The following is a 15,388-nucleotide window of genomic DNA, read 5'->3' as shown; positions in this document are numbered from 1 at the left end:
CAACTATTACTCTCTGTAGTTCTCCCACCATCTCCTGGATGAGAGAATGCCAGCTGTGCTTTGAGTCATAGAATGATAAGAGGGGATCAAGAAGCTCTAGAGGCTCTATGCTTCTCAACAATGGAGCTCCCCACATAGCTGGGATGACCTTTTCATTCTGCTTTTCCCAAAGATGTTAAACAAATCTGTGGGTTTTTTTTTAAAAAAAACAGCAACAACAAAAGATGTGATGACCAGGTGATGCTCAGTGGTACAATTACTTGCATGCATAAGACCTGAGTTTGGTCTTCATGTCTCATGATGACATAAAGAAAATGTGCTCCGAGCTTTGTCATATTTGCCTCCACTAAGAGAAGCAAGAGTGAGTTCTGTAGAAGGAACAACCAACCAGGGCCTTTGCCCTGACTGCGAAAGTGCAGGCTGCTTTCTGTCAACTCAGAAAATTCTAAAACAGTAGAAAGGCTTTTCCCTAAGACATGACCTGGTGGTCCTTTAACACAGCCCAGAAGGAAGTTACCTGATACAGTTCTATCCGCTGTTCAGGCACTCGGGCTTTTGGATTCTGCAAACGGAAGACTCTGAACTCTGCTTTCACCAAATTGGAAGCATTCTTCTCCATTGCTGAGACATCAAATCGAACAATTCTGAAGTAGGGTCTGTAGAAAGTAGGCGGGATGACATCTGTAAAGAGTTAGGGCAATCATTGAAAATCATCAAGTCCATTGTTCTCTCATGAAAGATCGCGCAGCACGGAGATACACTCAACAAACCATAAGGGAAATAGCTACAGAATGAGTTTGTTTCCAATGGCCAATTTAATACCATTAACAATTTAACCAGAAAAAGAAATAAACATGTGCATTTGGTTACAGGAGTAGCAGATTAATGGAGATTAACAAACCACTTCCAACTCCATTTGAGGGCATGCAGTTAACCCTATCCTTTTAGAGTTGACAGAGTGGTGGAAAATCCTAGATGGTTATGAATTGGAACAAGTTCATGACAGCTGATGTCTGGAGAGAGCTATCGGGCTTTCAGACATTTTAATCAGATGTGCCAAGAAAATAGCTCCTAATGGCAAGCAGTTTGCCCATGTATTTTTTTCCTTGAAATTTTGGCATTCAAATACTCTACTCTATCCAGGTTCATGCACTGCATCTTTTCTTGGCTTCAATAGTTTGGTTTTTCACACACATAACCTCAAGTTAGGGTGAGGAATTTTGATTTTTTTAAAGAAAACTGCCTATAAAACCCACATATTGCGTATACAAAGTTTAGTCTTAAAATGCTTTATTCAGAATAAATTCATTGGCCAGAGAAAAAGCTGGCCACCAAAGAGAAAGAATCAGCTCCAAATCAGAATCATTTCAGAGTCCTGTGAAATACAAAGATGCAGACAGTACACAACAATTTCAAGTGCACAGGTCACTAGATATTATAGTTATTAATTTTTTATTAATCTCTAATTGCCTTTGAATGCCATTGAGGCTACACTCAAACATATCCTAGTCCTGACTCTCGGTTAATGTACAACACCCAGAAACTGAGTATACACTGGGTACACCACTTGTGCTAGCTCAAAGTCTACCATTCTCTTCCAAAATCTTCTGCAAACCTACCTAAAAGTAAATAAATAAACATGGAGGGTTCTGGAATGTCCACCCAGCATTTTTCAACTGAAAGTAAAAGGTCCTCTGAGCCCCAGAATATCAGGATATTCCAAGGGGGCCATAGGTAAAAAAATAAAGCATATGAAGGAGATTAGGCAGCCAACTTAGGATGGGAGCACAGAAAAGAAATAAGGTCAGAAGAGGACCCCAGAAGGAAAAAGGCTGAGAAACATGGGTCCATCCAGTGCCACTGACTCCATTCTTTCCAATGCTTTCCTCAAGGCTGAGATTCCAGTGCCACAGGTTAATAGCAGTTATTTAAGGTTCTTTACAAATATTTCTGTGACTTCTGCATTAAGTTTGCTTATTCAGCACCCCCTCACCACTCTCCCATGAAGTTTTGTGAAACTTGGAGGCAAAAGATGACTTTGTCCAGATTTTTCATTTTCTCCATCTATTCTGGAGAGGACCCTGCACCATAGAAGTTACAAAATGTCCACTGTTTGTGTACTTGGTCATCAACAGAAAGACTAGGACCATTAGTCTGACTAAGTTACTCAGTGAGCGTGCCACCTCTCCAATCCTAAAATAGAAGTGAATACCTTGCATGGGTTCTGGGGAAGCCAACCCTGGTGGTTTCACTGGGGGAAAGAGCACATCAACACTAGGTCCTCTAGGAACCTGGTTTCTCTCTCTGGCCTGGTCCCATCTCTTGTGCTGTTCCCAGTGACACTATGAGAACAGTTCAAAGGAAATGGCACCTTTTGAGCCATGCTCCCTGACCCTGAACACTTCTGAAAACCATGGTGTGAGTCAAAACTTTGTAGTGTATGAGTCAGAAACTTCTGGAACTAACCCATCCACATAGCCTCCACAAAGTCATGCAAATTTTGCAGAAAAGTATCTGTCTTCGGTAACTCATGCGATGGTACTGCTTGAAGGTGGGGTGGGGGATGTGGTGGGAGGGGCGGTGGTGATGCTGGCAGACAGTCTTCAGAAAAGCATAACTTTTACCAGCAAAAAAAAAAATGACAGGAGCCCCCTGGCATAGCCACTTGAAAACCTCTAAGGAGAAATCTTTCTTCTCTCTAGAACCTGCCCAGCCATGGCATACAGGGTGCCACTCCCTGCCCAGACAAGTTGAAAACGGCCTGGCGCCTGCATGGAGAAGACTGGGCAGCACTATGTCTGCCTGTGCAGTTTCACACACCTTATGGTTGGACCAGAACATTCTACAGGGTCCTGTGAAATTCAACTTTACCTGGCTTTCCTGTCATACAGCAGACACTTGCAAGAGACTGCAATGTCTCCTGAAGGAACAAAGCAGAATCCTCTCACTGAGAAGACATCCTCTCTTTTCTGGTCCACATACTGTTTCCCATTCCTTATTTTCCTCCAAATACCCATCCTTGAGTTTTTTGCATTCCTCCACCCAGATTCAGAAACCTCCGAGAGATCATCTGAGCGCTGGATGCAATCTCCCACTGAGGGTCCAGCCAATCCAAGACATTGTTGGGTTATTTTGTTTAAGCACCTATCTGCTTCCAAGGTTGGAGACCAGACCTGGGCTGTAATCATCTGTTGGATTGGACTAGAGAGGATGTTTCTGAGCCACACAGGTGATTCTCAGGATCCTACAGGACGGAACCCCTCATAAAGAGAACGGTAAACTCAGCATGAAGAAGCGACAGGTTAGAGACAACAAATCCCATGAGAGGCCCCTTCGCTGCAGTTCTGACTGTAAGCACAGAGAGTAACTTACTAAGTTCCATCTACGGAGCATCTTCATATAATTCACAAGAGTTAAAAAAAAAACAGGGGCTGTAAACCCCTCCAAGATGGAGTGCTCTCACCTACAGGACAGTCCAGACCAAGGGGATGGGCATATGGTACCCCACCTCATTGAAGTTCTGCCATCATATTCATCTTGCCTTCATGTTCTCCATCACTGGAGGCTCCCGGAGTAATTTTTTATCCTCTGTATCTGCTGCACTAGGCAACTGTCACTCACCACCTGCCCTGTCTAGGGACAGCCACCAGGTCTAAGCCAACTCCCTCCAGTCAAGTCCAGGGGCTCTTTGACATGCAGGTTTATCTCTGCCCTCCAAACTGTTCTGCCTGCAATGATGTGACATTTCCTTCCCATTTCTCAGTGTCAGGAATTGGTCATGAATAAATAAAATCAATCTGTTCTCTTCATCCATGTGCTAACAAAGAACAGTCTGATCTTACTGAAGCCTTGGACGTCCCCCCACCCACCCCACCAACACACACACACACATACACACACACACACACACACACACACACACATACACACAGACTTCCTGTATTCTCTTTCTACCTGCTCCTTTTCTTCAAAGAAGGTGCTCTGAATCCCCACTTCATAGACTGGAAGAAAATCCAGAGGCCAGGAGATGGTAAAGCAAGTAGAGCAATCCTCCCTTATATGCAGCCAACCAGGGCTTGGTCCCCAGCATCCCATATGGACCCTGAGCATGCCAAGAGTGATTTCTGAGTGCAGAGCCAGGAGTAACCTCTGAGCATTTCCAGGTATGGCAAAAAACACAAACGAACAAAAAACCCAGAGTGAGGACAATGAAATTTCTGTTGACTCAGGTAAAAGCGAGCATGGTTGGCCTAGTGCCAGCTCTGGCTTTCCACTATAGACTGACACTGGGCAGAGAAGAGGCCCCAGAGCTAAAGGCATAAACCATCTGAAGCAGAAACGCCAACATTCAACACCTATTTGAGCATTGAAATGGAACAGGAAACAAGAGAGAGTTCATTTCTCTCACCTAGATATCAGCTTGACCTTGCAATAATGCTTGAGAAACCCTTTACAAAATCCATAACCTCGTGGAGTCTCCTTTAAAAGCCTGGCCTGATTGGGGGGTTTGGGATCCAGCACAGAGTGAAGAACCCCACCCAAAAGAGGTGCTGTGTTAATAGCAGAATTGCTCAGGAGCTTCTGGAGACCTGCATGAACGTTGCATTGTTCACACTCTTCACCCCAAGAGGCTCTTATCCCAAGCCCTTTAGTGAACAAAACCAGCTCCTCTGTTGCAGAAAGACCTGTAGGTTCCCCATCGTGTGGCAGTAATGGGTGTGGATTCTCGACTTGCTTAAAGGGTGCACAGACCCTACCTCCCTGACATGCTCAGCTTTGAGAGAAGCAATTTTGACATCATTAGAAACCCCCCAGAATGTAGCAAGACATAAAAACCACTGAATAGCCAGAGGGCAGCAAACTTTCTGCTCTTGTACGCACGCACCCACCTACCTAGCAAGCAACCAAGACAATCGTGTTTGGGTGTTTTGTGAAATTTGTCTTGGCACACTGGATCTGGATTTTATTTTACTACTACATCCTAAACACTGCTGACATTCAAGTCACAGAAATTTAGCACGAAATGACTGAGAAATAAATAGCTCATCAGCCCAGTTTTCTGACTTTATCTCCGGCCATCCCTCTGATAAAGTATAACTCAGCACTTGAGCCTCTGCAATTTTACTAGGAGCCTCTGTGTAGGGTCAGGGTCGAACCTGACATGTTGTTGGAAGTTGGGAGATGGACTATGTCAGTCTCAGCATAAGCCTATGCTTTGGCCTCCATCAAGGTGCTATTGGAGACACCATGTACTATCAACCAGGATGCCTAGGCCCTCCTGGGCCAGGATGCAAGAGTAGGAACTAACGGTGAGCCAGCACAGGAGCTGTTTCCACGGCAATTAGACTTGGGGTTTCCAGTTTTTACTCCAAAGTTTCTATCACCTTAATAACAACATCACTCCACACCTTCATCCCCTTTTCATCCCAGCTCCTTCGTATATATATCTCAGCCTGTGCAAGGCTCACAGACCAACTGTTGCTCTGTGTTGGGATTCAGCAGAAGAACCTTAGTGGCAGCTCTCGGGCTGGAAGCCAAGAGCTGACTTGGAGATAACAGGCCCAGGGAGGAAGTGTGTGAACACAATTTGTTGTCCATGAATGGAGACACAGCCTTTTCGATGGGCTCACAGTGGCAAGCTTTAATAGCTCCAAGGTAGGGACAGGCAATGTTAGTAAACGCTCTGGGCTCCAGTCCTTTCCAGAAAGCACAGGAGGCTCCCTTGGGGTTTCCTTTCTTTCTCCTTCCTTTTGTGAAGAGGGGGGAGGGGAAAAACTGATAGTCTCCAGAGATCATGTGGTACCAAGGATTAAACCTAGGGTTCTCTCATTCGAGGCAAGTATGCTTGCTTTTGGAGATCTCTCCCTGTCTCCTTTTTCCCTCCACCCTCTCTACTTCTCTGGATCTGGGTCAGAAAAGAGGTTTTCTCCTCTTTCTCTAATTTCTCATTTATGTGTACCTTTGTTCTTCATACTACCCAAGAGGCAAGACAGTCATGATTGGGGTTCACTATGGCCTCTCAAGATGTCAGTGACCCCAGGACAGAGTTATCCATACAATGGTTCTGTAATTCAGTAACGGCATCCAACAAGCTCCACGAAAAGAAGATAATATGTGTCGCCTAACAAATGAAACTCAGAGATTGAGGATATCATACTCAACCACCTAAGAAATTTAAAACTTAGAATCTGTCACTGTCACTGTCATCCCGTTGCTCATCGATTTGTTCAAGTGGGCACCAGTAACGTCTCTCATTGAGAGACTTATTGTTACTGTTTTTGGCATATCCAATATGCACGGGTAGCTTGCCAGGCTCTGCCATGCGGGCTTGATACTCTCGGTAGCTTGCCGGGCTCTCTGAGAGGGGCAGAGGAATAGAACACGGGTCAGCCACGTGAAAGGCGAAAGCCCAACCGCTGTGCTATGGTTTTTACAGTTGATAAACTGAGAGATAGCACACAAGGTAAGGCACTTGCCCTGTATTCAGCAGACCCTGTGAGATCCCTGCTCTACATGTGATAACCCTCAGAGGTAGGAGTAGCTCCTGAGCACCACAGGGTATGGCCCAAATCCAACCCCCAAAACACAACACACACACACACACACACACACACACACACAACAGGTTGAGAAACTGAAAAATCAGATTTTTCCCAGGACCACACCAAACACCAGCAAAATAAAGATTGAACTACACAACTGTGGAAAACCTGGTGCTCACACCTACAGAGAGTTCTTAGACCAGAACTCTCATCTGGTCTTTTCAGCATCCTCATGTAGAAACCATTGCATTTCCCCTGCAGCTCTGCAATGATTACCGGGGACTTTGGACTTGCTTAATAGCTACAGGAACTCCTTCCCAGTCTGAAAATCCTTCCCTAATCACTCCCAAATTATAGCAGTGAGCCTATCATGTCCAATACATGTCTTGGACAGTGAGCTTGTCTCTATGTTTCCTCTAAGCTGCTTGTTCATGGCCCAATTTCTTTGTCAGGCACCCACCTAATTACACCAAGGCAAAGCACAGTGATGATCTGTTGCTCTGCCCTAAAGCTAAGCTAATAAGTGGCAGGGCACACACCCTGCTAAAATTGCAAACTATTTACCATCTGAACCAAGTGGTATGGCTTAGTGAAAATGACCTACATTCATTGCTAGCCGTGAATAACTCCCCCGAGAAGCCCATGCTCTGCTTCTCCAGTGGGATAGAAGCAGCAAAAGCAGCAGACCCACTGCATGCTTGCAACTCTTCCTTACAGTTGGAGCGGGGCAAAGCAGGCACTGCCTTGGATACCAAGGAGCCTGGTCAGCATCCTTAGTATCACCTCATTCCTCCAACTCCGTCTTCTCTATAAGACGGACTCAGGCGAAGGTGCAGAAGTCCTGACAGCTCTGGTCTCTGACAGCTTCAGATGTACAAGGAAGCTCCCCTGGGCTGAGCTCAGCTGATAGTCAGACATGGGCCTAGCTCTGCCACTCAAGCTAAGTCATGCTCTCACGCTGAACTGTGCTATGGAATTTGGAAGACTGTTCGCATGTCCCCCAATCACTATTCTAAGCAGTTCATTTCTATTTGCTTCCATTATTTTTCCCCATGAGGGTCACTTACATTTGTGGTAATTCCTCTTTGTTCTTCTCTCAAAGCCAGATATCCTTAAGAGTCAACCTAATTCTCAACCAGAACAGAACTATCTATGTTCTATTATTAAGGAATTTATACTTTTCTTAATGTACCCCAACATCAACTTAGCACTATTCAGGTGGCATGGTGAATCAATTACTCTCTCTCATCCTCTCTGCTCACTTCCTATTTCCTCTGTATTTTGAATTCTTGAGAAATTGCACTTAAGTCTTCCCATACCAATTGTTTTACAGGTGTTATTAGCTCTGTGTCACAAGCTCCAGGCTGCCCAGTAATGAACTGACCATCCAGCCCTCTGCGTGTATTTATTTGACTTGATCCCACATTTCAACTATGTCAAGATGGATTTAAAGTCTCCTCTGATAAGCCTGTACCTTCATTTGCTCACTGATACTGCAGGGACTAGTACCTTAAGACCAGATCCTTCTTGATGTCCAGTTCATCTACTTCTTCAGTCCCCAGGTCATGATTCAAGTTTGCAAGATGGAATTACAGCCCTGGACCCACATCAGGACTCTTGCCTCTCACTGTCCCAGAAGCCCCCTCTGTGCTCACCATCTCTGAGAGGATGGAGGATGAGGACAGGCAAGTCTACAGGAAACCTTGTGAAACTGATCTCATACGCTGCCATGAGGATATTTCTGATCAGCCCAATGACACACCTCTTACAAGGTGGACCAGTAAGGTCTCAGTATTCCTACTGAGAATACCCGAGGGAAATGACCAATGGGACAGGGAGGAGGAAGGTTCCAGAATACCCATCCTCCAAAGAACTCACCTAACCCCAGAATGCCCAGTTTCTGAGGGAATGGCTTCCAAATACATTTTATTGGAAAGATGAACAGAAACAGTGTTCCTTATGTCAAATGTGACCCTCCTAAAGTTCCCCCTTTGCACCCCGGAAGTAAAAAAATCATAAAACAGGGGCATCTGGTCCCATGTGGATGAGGGCTTGGGTGTGCTCCGCATCTTCCAGCGCAGCTATGCTTCCATCCCATATCCATGCTCCACTTCCCTGCACAGCATCCACAGGCCAGCTCTGAAAGTGTGCAACTCTCTCTCACTGAGCCTTCCTCCTGCCTTCAAGTCCCTTACCTTGCTTTGTCCTCAGCCCTGAGAACTTTGCTTTCATTTTTATTATTTTTTCAATCACCTTGAGATGCACAGTTACAAAGTTGTTCATACAGTGTCTTAATACACACTCCTTCACCTAAGACCTTTTCTTATCACCTACAATTGAATCTCCAAACCCAGGGATTTCCCGGAAGCCTGCTGTCAAGTAACAACCTCCTTATATGCCTCCTTATCAATGGCCCAAAATGGAGGTGAGTGTCAGAACAGAAGGGCAGCACCTCCTACTTCCAGAGGCCCCCCATTTTGGCAAGGGAGGGGAGGGGAGCTTCTGAGGCATGGGAGCACTGTGCAGGGAGTTCAGCACTAATGGGTAACTTGTTGTTTTCTCCCTGGCTCCCTGACCTCCCCCACCCCTCCCCTGAAAATAAACTGCTTCATTTCTGATTATTTCTCCACTCTTCTTTATGCCAGAATTTTTTGAGTGATGTAAAACTATTCTTTAGATTCAGCTCCTGTGATCAGCATCCAGAGGAATGAAACCAGCAAGGGGTGGGACAGAAGGGAGCAACAGGGACAGGGAATCTGACTACCCATAGAGAAGACCTCTGGCTCTCTTTCTTACACACACACACACACACACACACACACACACACAGACTTCCTAATGGCATGATCTCATTGACAAGCTCTGTTTCCCTTGAAGCAACATCACAGAGCATTGCTAGGCTAGAGTTTAGGGGGTAGAGGTTCTCATTCTGGTGCCAGATGAGAACACCTTTAGCTTTAACAACAAGATATTGAAAGTTGGGGATTTAACAGAACATATTTTTCTTCTGACTTGACCATGGTCCACCCCAACCCTAGATGCCCATTTCTTTTGTGGACAACAGAAATTGTGGACAACAGAAACCTTACAGGAGAAGTTTGAGGAAGGAGAAAGAGCAGAGAACAGGGGCTAGAGAGACAATATGAGTGGTAAGGCATTCGCCTTGCATACAACTGACCCCAGTTTGATCCCCTGCACTTTGTATGGTCCCCTGAGCATTGCCTGGAGCCATCGTGAGTACAGATCCAGGGATAAGCCCTGAGCACTTCTGAGTATGGCCCCAAAACAAAACAAAAAAGCAGAGGACATAGGGCTTCCCTGGCTCATTGAGAACCTGTCTGGAAACTGGCACCTTCCTATAGACCAGTCTGATGAAGTTCAAAGGCAGAGCTGAAGCAGAACTAGTCTCTGAACATTGAGCAAAAGTCCACTCTCCTCACTGAGGGACAGTCTCCACGTGTCCCTTTATGCAATCTGTCTCCTGCAGAGTGCTGGGACTGGCAGGCCCATGAAAGCAAAAGCCTCAAGCACACTGCCGGCTCGGGAAACACCCTAACCTACTCTTCCCCCAGGTTCCAACTTGCCAGCCGGAAGCCTGATTCTGGCAAATCCAGTTCAGTTTCCCAGCTCCCTCCTTGGTCAGCAATTCCTCTGCCTGCACTCCTTCCCCAGAGACCAGCCCCACCCCCAGCCCGTGCAGCTCTGCTCTACATCTCCAGATGCAACAAAAATCTGGTAAATATTACACTTACAAGGTAAGAGGTCTGGAATGCTTGGCATCTCAGGAGGCGCGCGGTGGCTTCTTGGCACCCTAGACACATCTATGCTGCAGCCCCCCGGGCCAAACTAAAGTTGGCTGCTCTGCACAATTCAAATAAAGATATTAAACATCCTCCAACTCTATAACCATGTGTACTGCTTGCAAATCAAAGAGCCCCATTTTCAAACGGCCCTCTAAGGAGAACTTGGCTCTTTGCAGCATAGGACAAGATTCTAATATGCCGATGATTCTGACTTATTTCAGCCAGGTGGACTCTACTGCTAGAAGTGGTGCCCTTAGTAGTGACCCCACACTCCTGTTTTATGAACAATGAGGACCAAAGTGGGCATGGTGGGTGGGTATACTGGTTCTGCAACATGCTAACTTGAGGAAGTAAAGAATCTCTCTGGGCCTGGGTTTCTCACATGTGAAGAAGAGAAAATAATGCCCATCATATTAGTGCCAAGATTAAGTGAATTAATGAGTCTAAGTGCTTATATTCGTTTCCATAGGATAAGAAGCATTGTATCTGAGTACTGTTGTCATCATTCTCATAATTATTGGCCCAATGCCAAGAATGAATGAAGACACGAGGTGCAGCCTCTTTCTCAATGAACAATGGAATTACAGCCTGACAAACCCACCTGAAAATACTGAGTCAAAAATGCATTGGAGGGGCTGGAGAAACTGTATAATGGGTAGGACAGTTGCCTAAATGCAGCCAAAGCCAAACCCGATTCAATTCCTAGCATGAAATATGCCACCCCCCATCCCCCCGGCAAGCACCCCTGGGAGGGATCCCTGAGCACACAGCCAGGAACAACCTCTAATCACCACTGGGCATGATAAATCACCCCGCATTATGGTGATGTCTGAATATCTCAGAATGGACTAAACACTGGGCTAAGGAGGAAAACAGTCTAGAGGCATGAGTGATTTCCCCTCATACACAGTAGCTACCTGGGAGCTGCAGCCACAGCCTTGCCCAGCACTGGGTGAGAGGCCTCTCCTCTTGCATGTAACACAGAAACAGGTCAAGCTCGAAATCACAGGATAGTTTTGACTACCATGCAACCTAGACCCCATCTGAGTAGAACCATCAGAAATTAGATCATCTGTACTTAGCCAAGGACACGGGTTCCTTAGATCAGTAAGAGAATTTAGATGCAACTGAATTTTTAAAAATTTACCTTTGTTTTGTTTGGTTGGGGGGGTCATGTTCAGTAGTGCTCAAGAATTACTCCTGATTCGGCACTCAGGAGTGATTCCTGGCAGGTCTCAGAGAACCATATGGAATGCCAAGAATCAAACCTAGGTTGTCTATATGGAAGGCAAACACCCTACCCACTGTACTATCTGTCCAGCCCCAGATGCAGCTAGATTTTTCCCTCTTCTTCTTGTTATCAAAAGAGCCAGGAGAATAAGGTGTTCAGTTGAGATCCAATCATTCACAGAGGAAACACATGACTCAGCTTCTCTCTGATATGACAACACAGAAAAGTGGTCTGCTTGCAAATGGCTCCATCTTACCCTCCTCAGAGATCAGCTCAGAGCTTTTTCTTATCAATCTGTTTAATTTTCCATTTGCTTCCAAAAGTGTATAAAATGTGGAGAGTACAGCCTCTCGCCTCCTTTTGAGTGAGTCTCATCATGCTCCTCGCTGAAGTCCAGAACCACTGTCCAATCCAAATGGCCCCCTTTTGCCTCCCCTCTCACCTCTCCCTCTAGAGATCCTCAGATTCTCATAATGAGACTTCCTTTCTAAGAATTATTTTTGTTATGTTGTGACAGTTTTGTTGCTTTAAAAACAGGAAATTCTTTTCCCTGTCCTCTCAGTGTTGGGATGGAAGCCAGCACCTTGTGAAGTCAAAATGTGTACTCTACGAGCCACATGCCCAGCTCACCTCTGGGGTTCGACTTGAAACCTCCTCCCTCATGAAAACCTTGCAGAGACACAGGAGAGTTGAAGGGGAGCACTAGAGAGGAGCAAAGATCACCGGGTTTCCCCAAGGCATAAAGGAAACATGGGGCCAAGGAATGGATGAGTCCGGGGGAGAATACCTGCCTTGCAGCTGCAAGGCCACAAGCCCAATTCCCAGCCACCCCTTACCTCATTGGCAACAGGCATGGTCCCAGCTGCTCGGGTCCCCAGAGCCACAACAAAGTGTTCCATGATCCCAGCACAGCCCAGAAGAGGGTGGCGTGCTCTGAGCAACCATACCAAAGAAGAGGAGGGAGGGGGCGATGAAATAAAAAGAATCCCTGACAACGATATAAAGAAAGTGTGTCCATGGATCAACGTGGAAAGTATCGTGTTAAGTGAAATGAGTCAGAAAGAGAGGGACAGGCATAGAAAGATTGCAGTCATCTGTTGATATAAAGTAACAGAGTGGGAGACTAACACCCAAGAGTAGTAGAGATAAACCTGCTTATCTCTACTAATAGGTCTGCCCCAAAACTTCGAGACTGGCCTCACATGCTAGGGGAAAAGGCAGCCGAGACAGAGAAGGGAACACCAAGTAGAGGATGTTGGGAGGATCCATTCGGGTTGAAAGATGTGTGCTGAAAGTAGACTATAGACCAAACACGATGGCCACTCAATACCTCTATTGCAAACCACAACATCCAAAAGGAGAGAGAACAAAAGGGAATGCCCTGCCGCAGAGGCAGGGTGGGGTGGTGGGGGATGGAGTGGGGGTGGTGGGAGGGACACTGGGAACATTGATGGAGGAGAATGGGCACTGGTGGAGGGATGGGTAAACAAACGATCACTGTATGACTGAAAAGCAAATACACAAGTTCATAAGTTCATGTATCTCATGGTGATTCACTAATAAAAAAATTTTTAAAAAGAAGTCAGAACGGCAGAAAAAAAATAAAGCATGTGTGTCCAGGGGGCAGAGGCAAGTGTCCCACAGGGGTGACACAAAGGCCTGTTTTCACCAGCAACAGCCAGAGTCACTGGCAGACACCCTCTGGCCTGGCTGGGAGGGGGCTGTTCCCATGGGTCACTGCCCTGAGTCCCAAAGTGCCGTCAGATGCCACTACCTGTTCTTTGACTAAATCTTCATTCTCTCGAGTTCCCCACTGTCCTTGCCCACCCCGCCACACTCACATGTCAGGCTCCCAAAGCAAGGAAGGAGGAAGATGCAGGTACTGCAAACTTAGACTGATTTCACAGAGGAGACGAGAGCAGTGAGAAGTGGGGAGAGAGGAGGTCTCTGAGACCCCATCCTGTCTTTTTGGAGGTGACTCCCCTGCCTAGCCCTGATGTTGGACAGAGTTTCTTCCTGACCATAGCTACCCAAGGGACAGACCAGGACTGAGCTTCCCAGGGCCTGGACGGGGCCAGCTAGGGTCAGGAGACCAGCCTGTGTCTGTCTGCCTCTGCTCCGTGTCCTGGAAGATGCAGCCCAGGATGGGAGCAAGGCTCCAGCAGAATGAATCACTGAGCTGATCTGGCACAGGGGGGCGGGGAGGGATATCCTTGTGGTTAACCACGCTTTACTGGAGTTTTTATTGATTGCAGTTGTATTGAAAGAGACGTGAGTCAGGCCTCCGGTATCTGAAGCCTCATCAGGCCCAGGATTCGAATGGAATCCGAATGGATGAGGAGGGCAAGGGCTGTGCTGAGAAGCAGGAGGTGCTTCACTAGCCACACAGACTCTGTTTGCCTCTGTCCCGCTTCGGCCAGAGAAGAGCTTGGGTCATCCACGCCTTCATTATCAGGCTGGGACCGCTTGGTGCTTTGAGACACAGCTGCATGGATGTTGGAGATCCCTTCTTCTGAACCAACAACCCTCTGCTCTGATCTCAGGGCTGGTCAATATCACTCAGCCACTTTCTATTCATCTGTTTGGCTTTAGAACAATCAGTTTGACAAATCTGTCTTCTCAAAGACTCTTCAAGTTCCTTGAGGTGCTGCAAAAGAAAACAACCATAGAAAGACTCACAATAGAACCCGGGAGGAAGTGTCTAGGTGTAGAGCACTCACGTTGCATGTGTGATTCCTGGATTCCATCCCTGGCCCAGCAACAAAACGAAAGAATAACAATTATGAAAACAGCACTGCTACACCCTGTGAGGCTCCCGGGGTAGTCAAGGAGCATGTCCCTCCAGAGAGCCAACCCAGGTCTCCAGCTGCAGGTCCTGTCCTCAGCCCTCTGGGCTCACTCTCAGCCCAGGACTACTGGCATTAAGGAGCAACTGTCCCATCCCCTCTGGAATGATCCCATTTTGGTGGAAGATAAATACAGAGGTCTTAAGGAGGAGCTTGCCCAGTCTAAGGAGCAGTCACATGATCCCCTGTCCATAATTCCAGGAGGCCCAACCGACTTCTCCATCTGTGGCTGAGACGCTGAGCTTCTGATTACATGCCTTTGGACAGACAGAGTCTCCCTGAGAATTTACTGAATTAATAAAGGGAATAAACCAAGAATTTTATATGTCTGAAACTGATATGATACAGCAGTTATTCCTCCATATAAAAATATATGTGCTCATTCACTGTTCTCAGGGACAGTCCAGGCAGTGCTGGAGGTATAAGGACAGGCGGGAGAGGGCAATGCCTAGTTGTGAAAGTAGCTACTAACACAGTGAAGCAATATGTGGAAGCTGGTCAGACCAACAATTTCATTCAACCTGTTTAGCTTGTCCTGCTCTTTAAAACATTGTCTCTAGGAGGGTAGGGGGTAGGACAGAAGCTAGGGCACATGCCGGGTGCCACACGGTTCTAGAAGCAGCTCTGGGGACAGCCCTGGGGACCTGATTTTCAGCACTGCCAGGGTGGCCTCTCCTCAGCACTGCAAGGATCCAGCAGCATTGGCTCAATTGACTGAGAGTCACGGATAGGTACCCCAAGCACTACTTGGGAGCCTCCCAAATAATTAAATATGACACTGTCACCAGTATTATTTTCCTCTAGCAGCAACTGGTTTTAACTCATTCCCCCTACTCTTTAAAAACTGGTTTGTCTCTGTGTGCCAGCTTGATAATAAAGTCTGGGATTTATGGCTTTCTTATGGTTCTCTGAACTCAAAAGCCAGAAAGTCAAAGGCTTCACGGTGCACCTTAAAGTGAACAAGTG

At 46.5% G+C, this 15,388-nt stretch overlaps 1 protein-coding gene across 3 annotated transcripts in view; it reads right to left on the bottom strand.

The window, feature by feature from the left end:
• Positions 1 to 15,388, bottom strand: part of TGFB2 (transforming growth factor beta 2) — an 83,459-nt gene that overhangs the window by 32,300 nt on the left and 35,771 nt on the right. For all 3 annotated transcript variants that reach the window (XM_004613011.2, XM_055144548.1, XM_004613012.2), the window contains one exon: positions 518 to 681. In XM_004613011.2, the coding sequence (XP_004613068.1) occupies positions 518 to 681 (164 nt within the window). The remainder of the gene's footprint in view (positions 1 to 517; positions 682 to 15,388) is intronic.

Source organism: Sorex araneus, chromosome 7, assembly GCF_027595985.1.
Source record: "Sorex araneus isolate mSorAra2 chromosome 7, mSorAra2.pri, whole genome shotgun sequence".
NCBI classification, from domain to species: Eukaryota; Metazoa; Chordata; class Mammalia; order Eulipotyphla; family Soricidae; genus Sorex; species Sorex araneus.
Note: the sequence above shows the minus strand (reverse complement) of the source record. Positions and strands in the feature narration are given on the sequence as shown.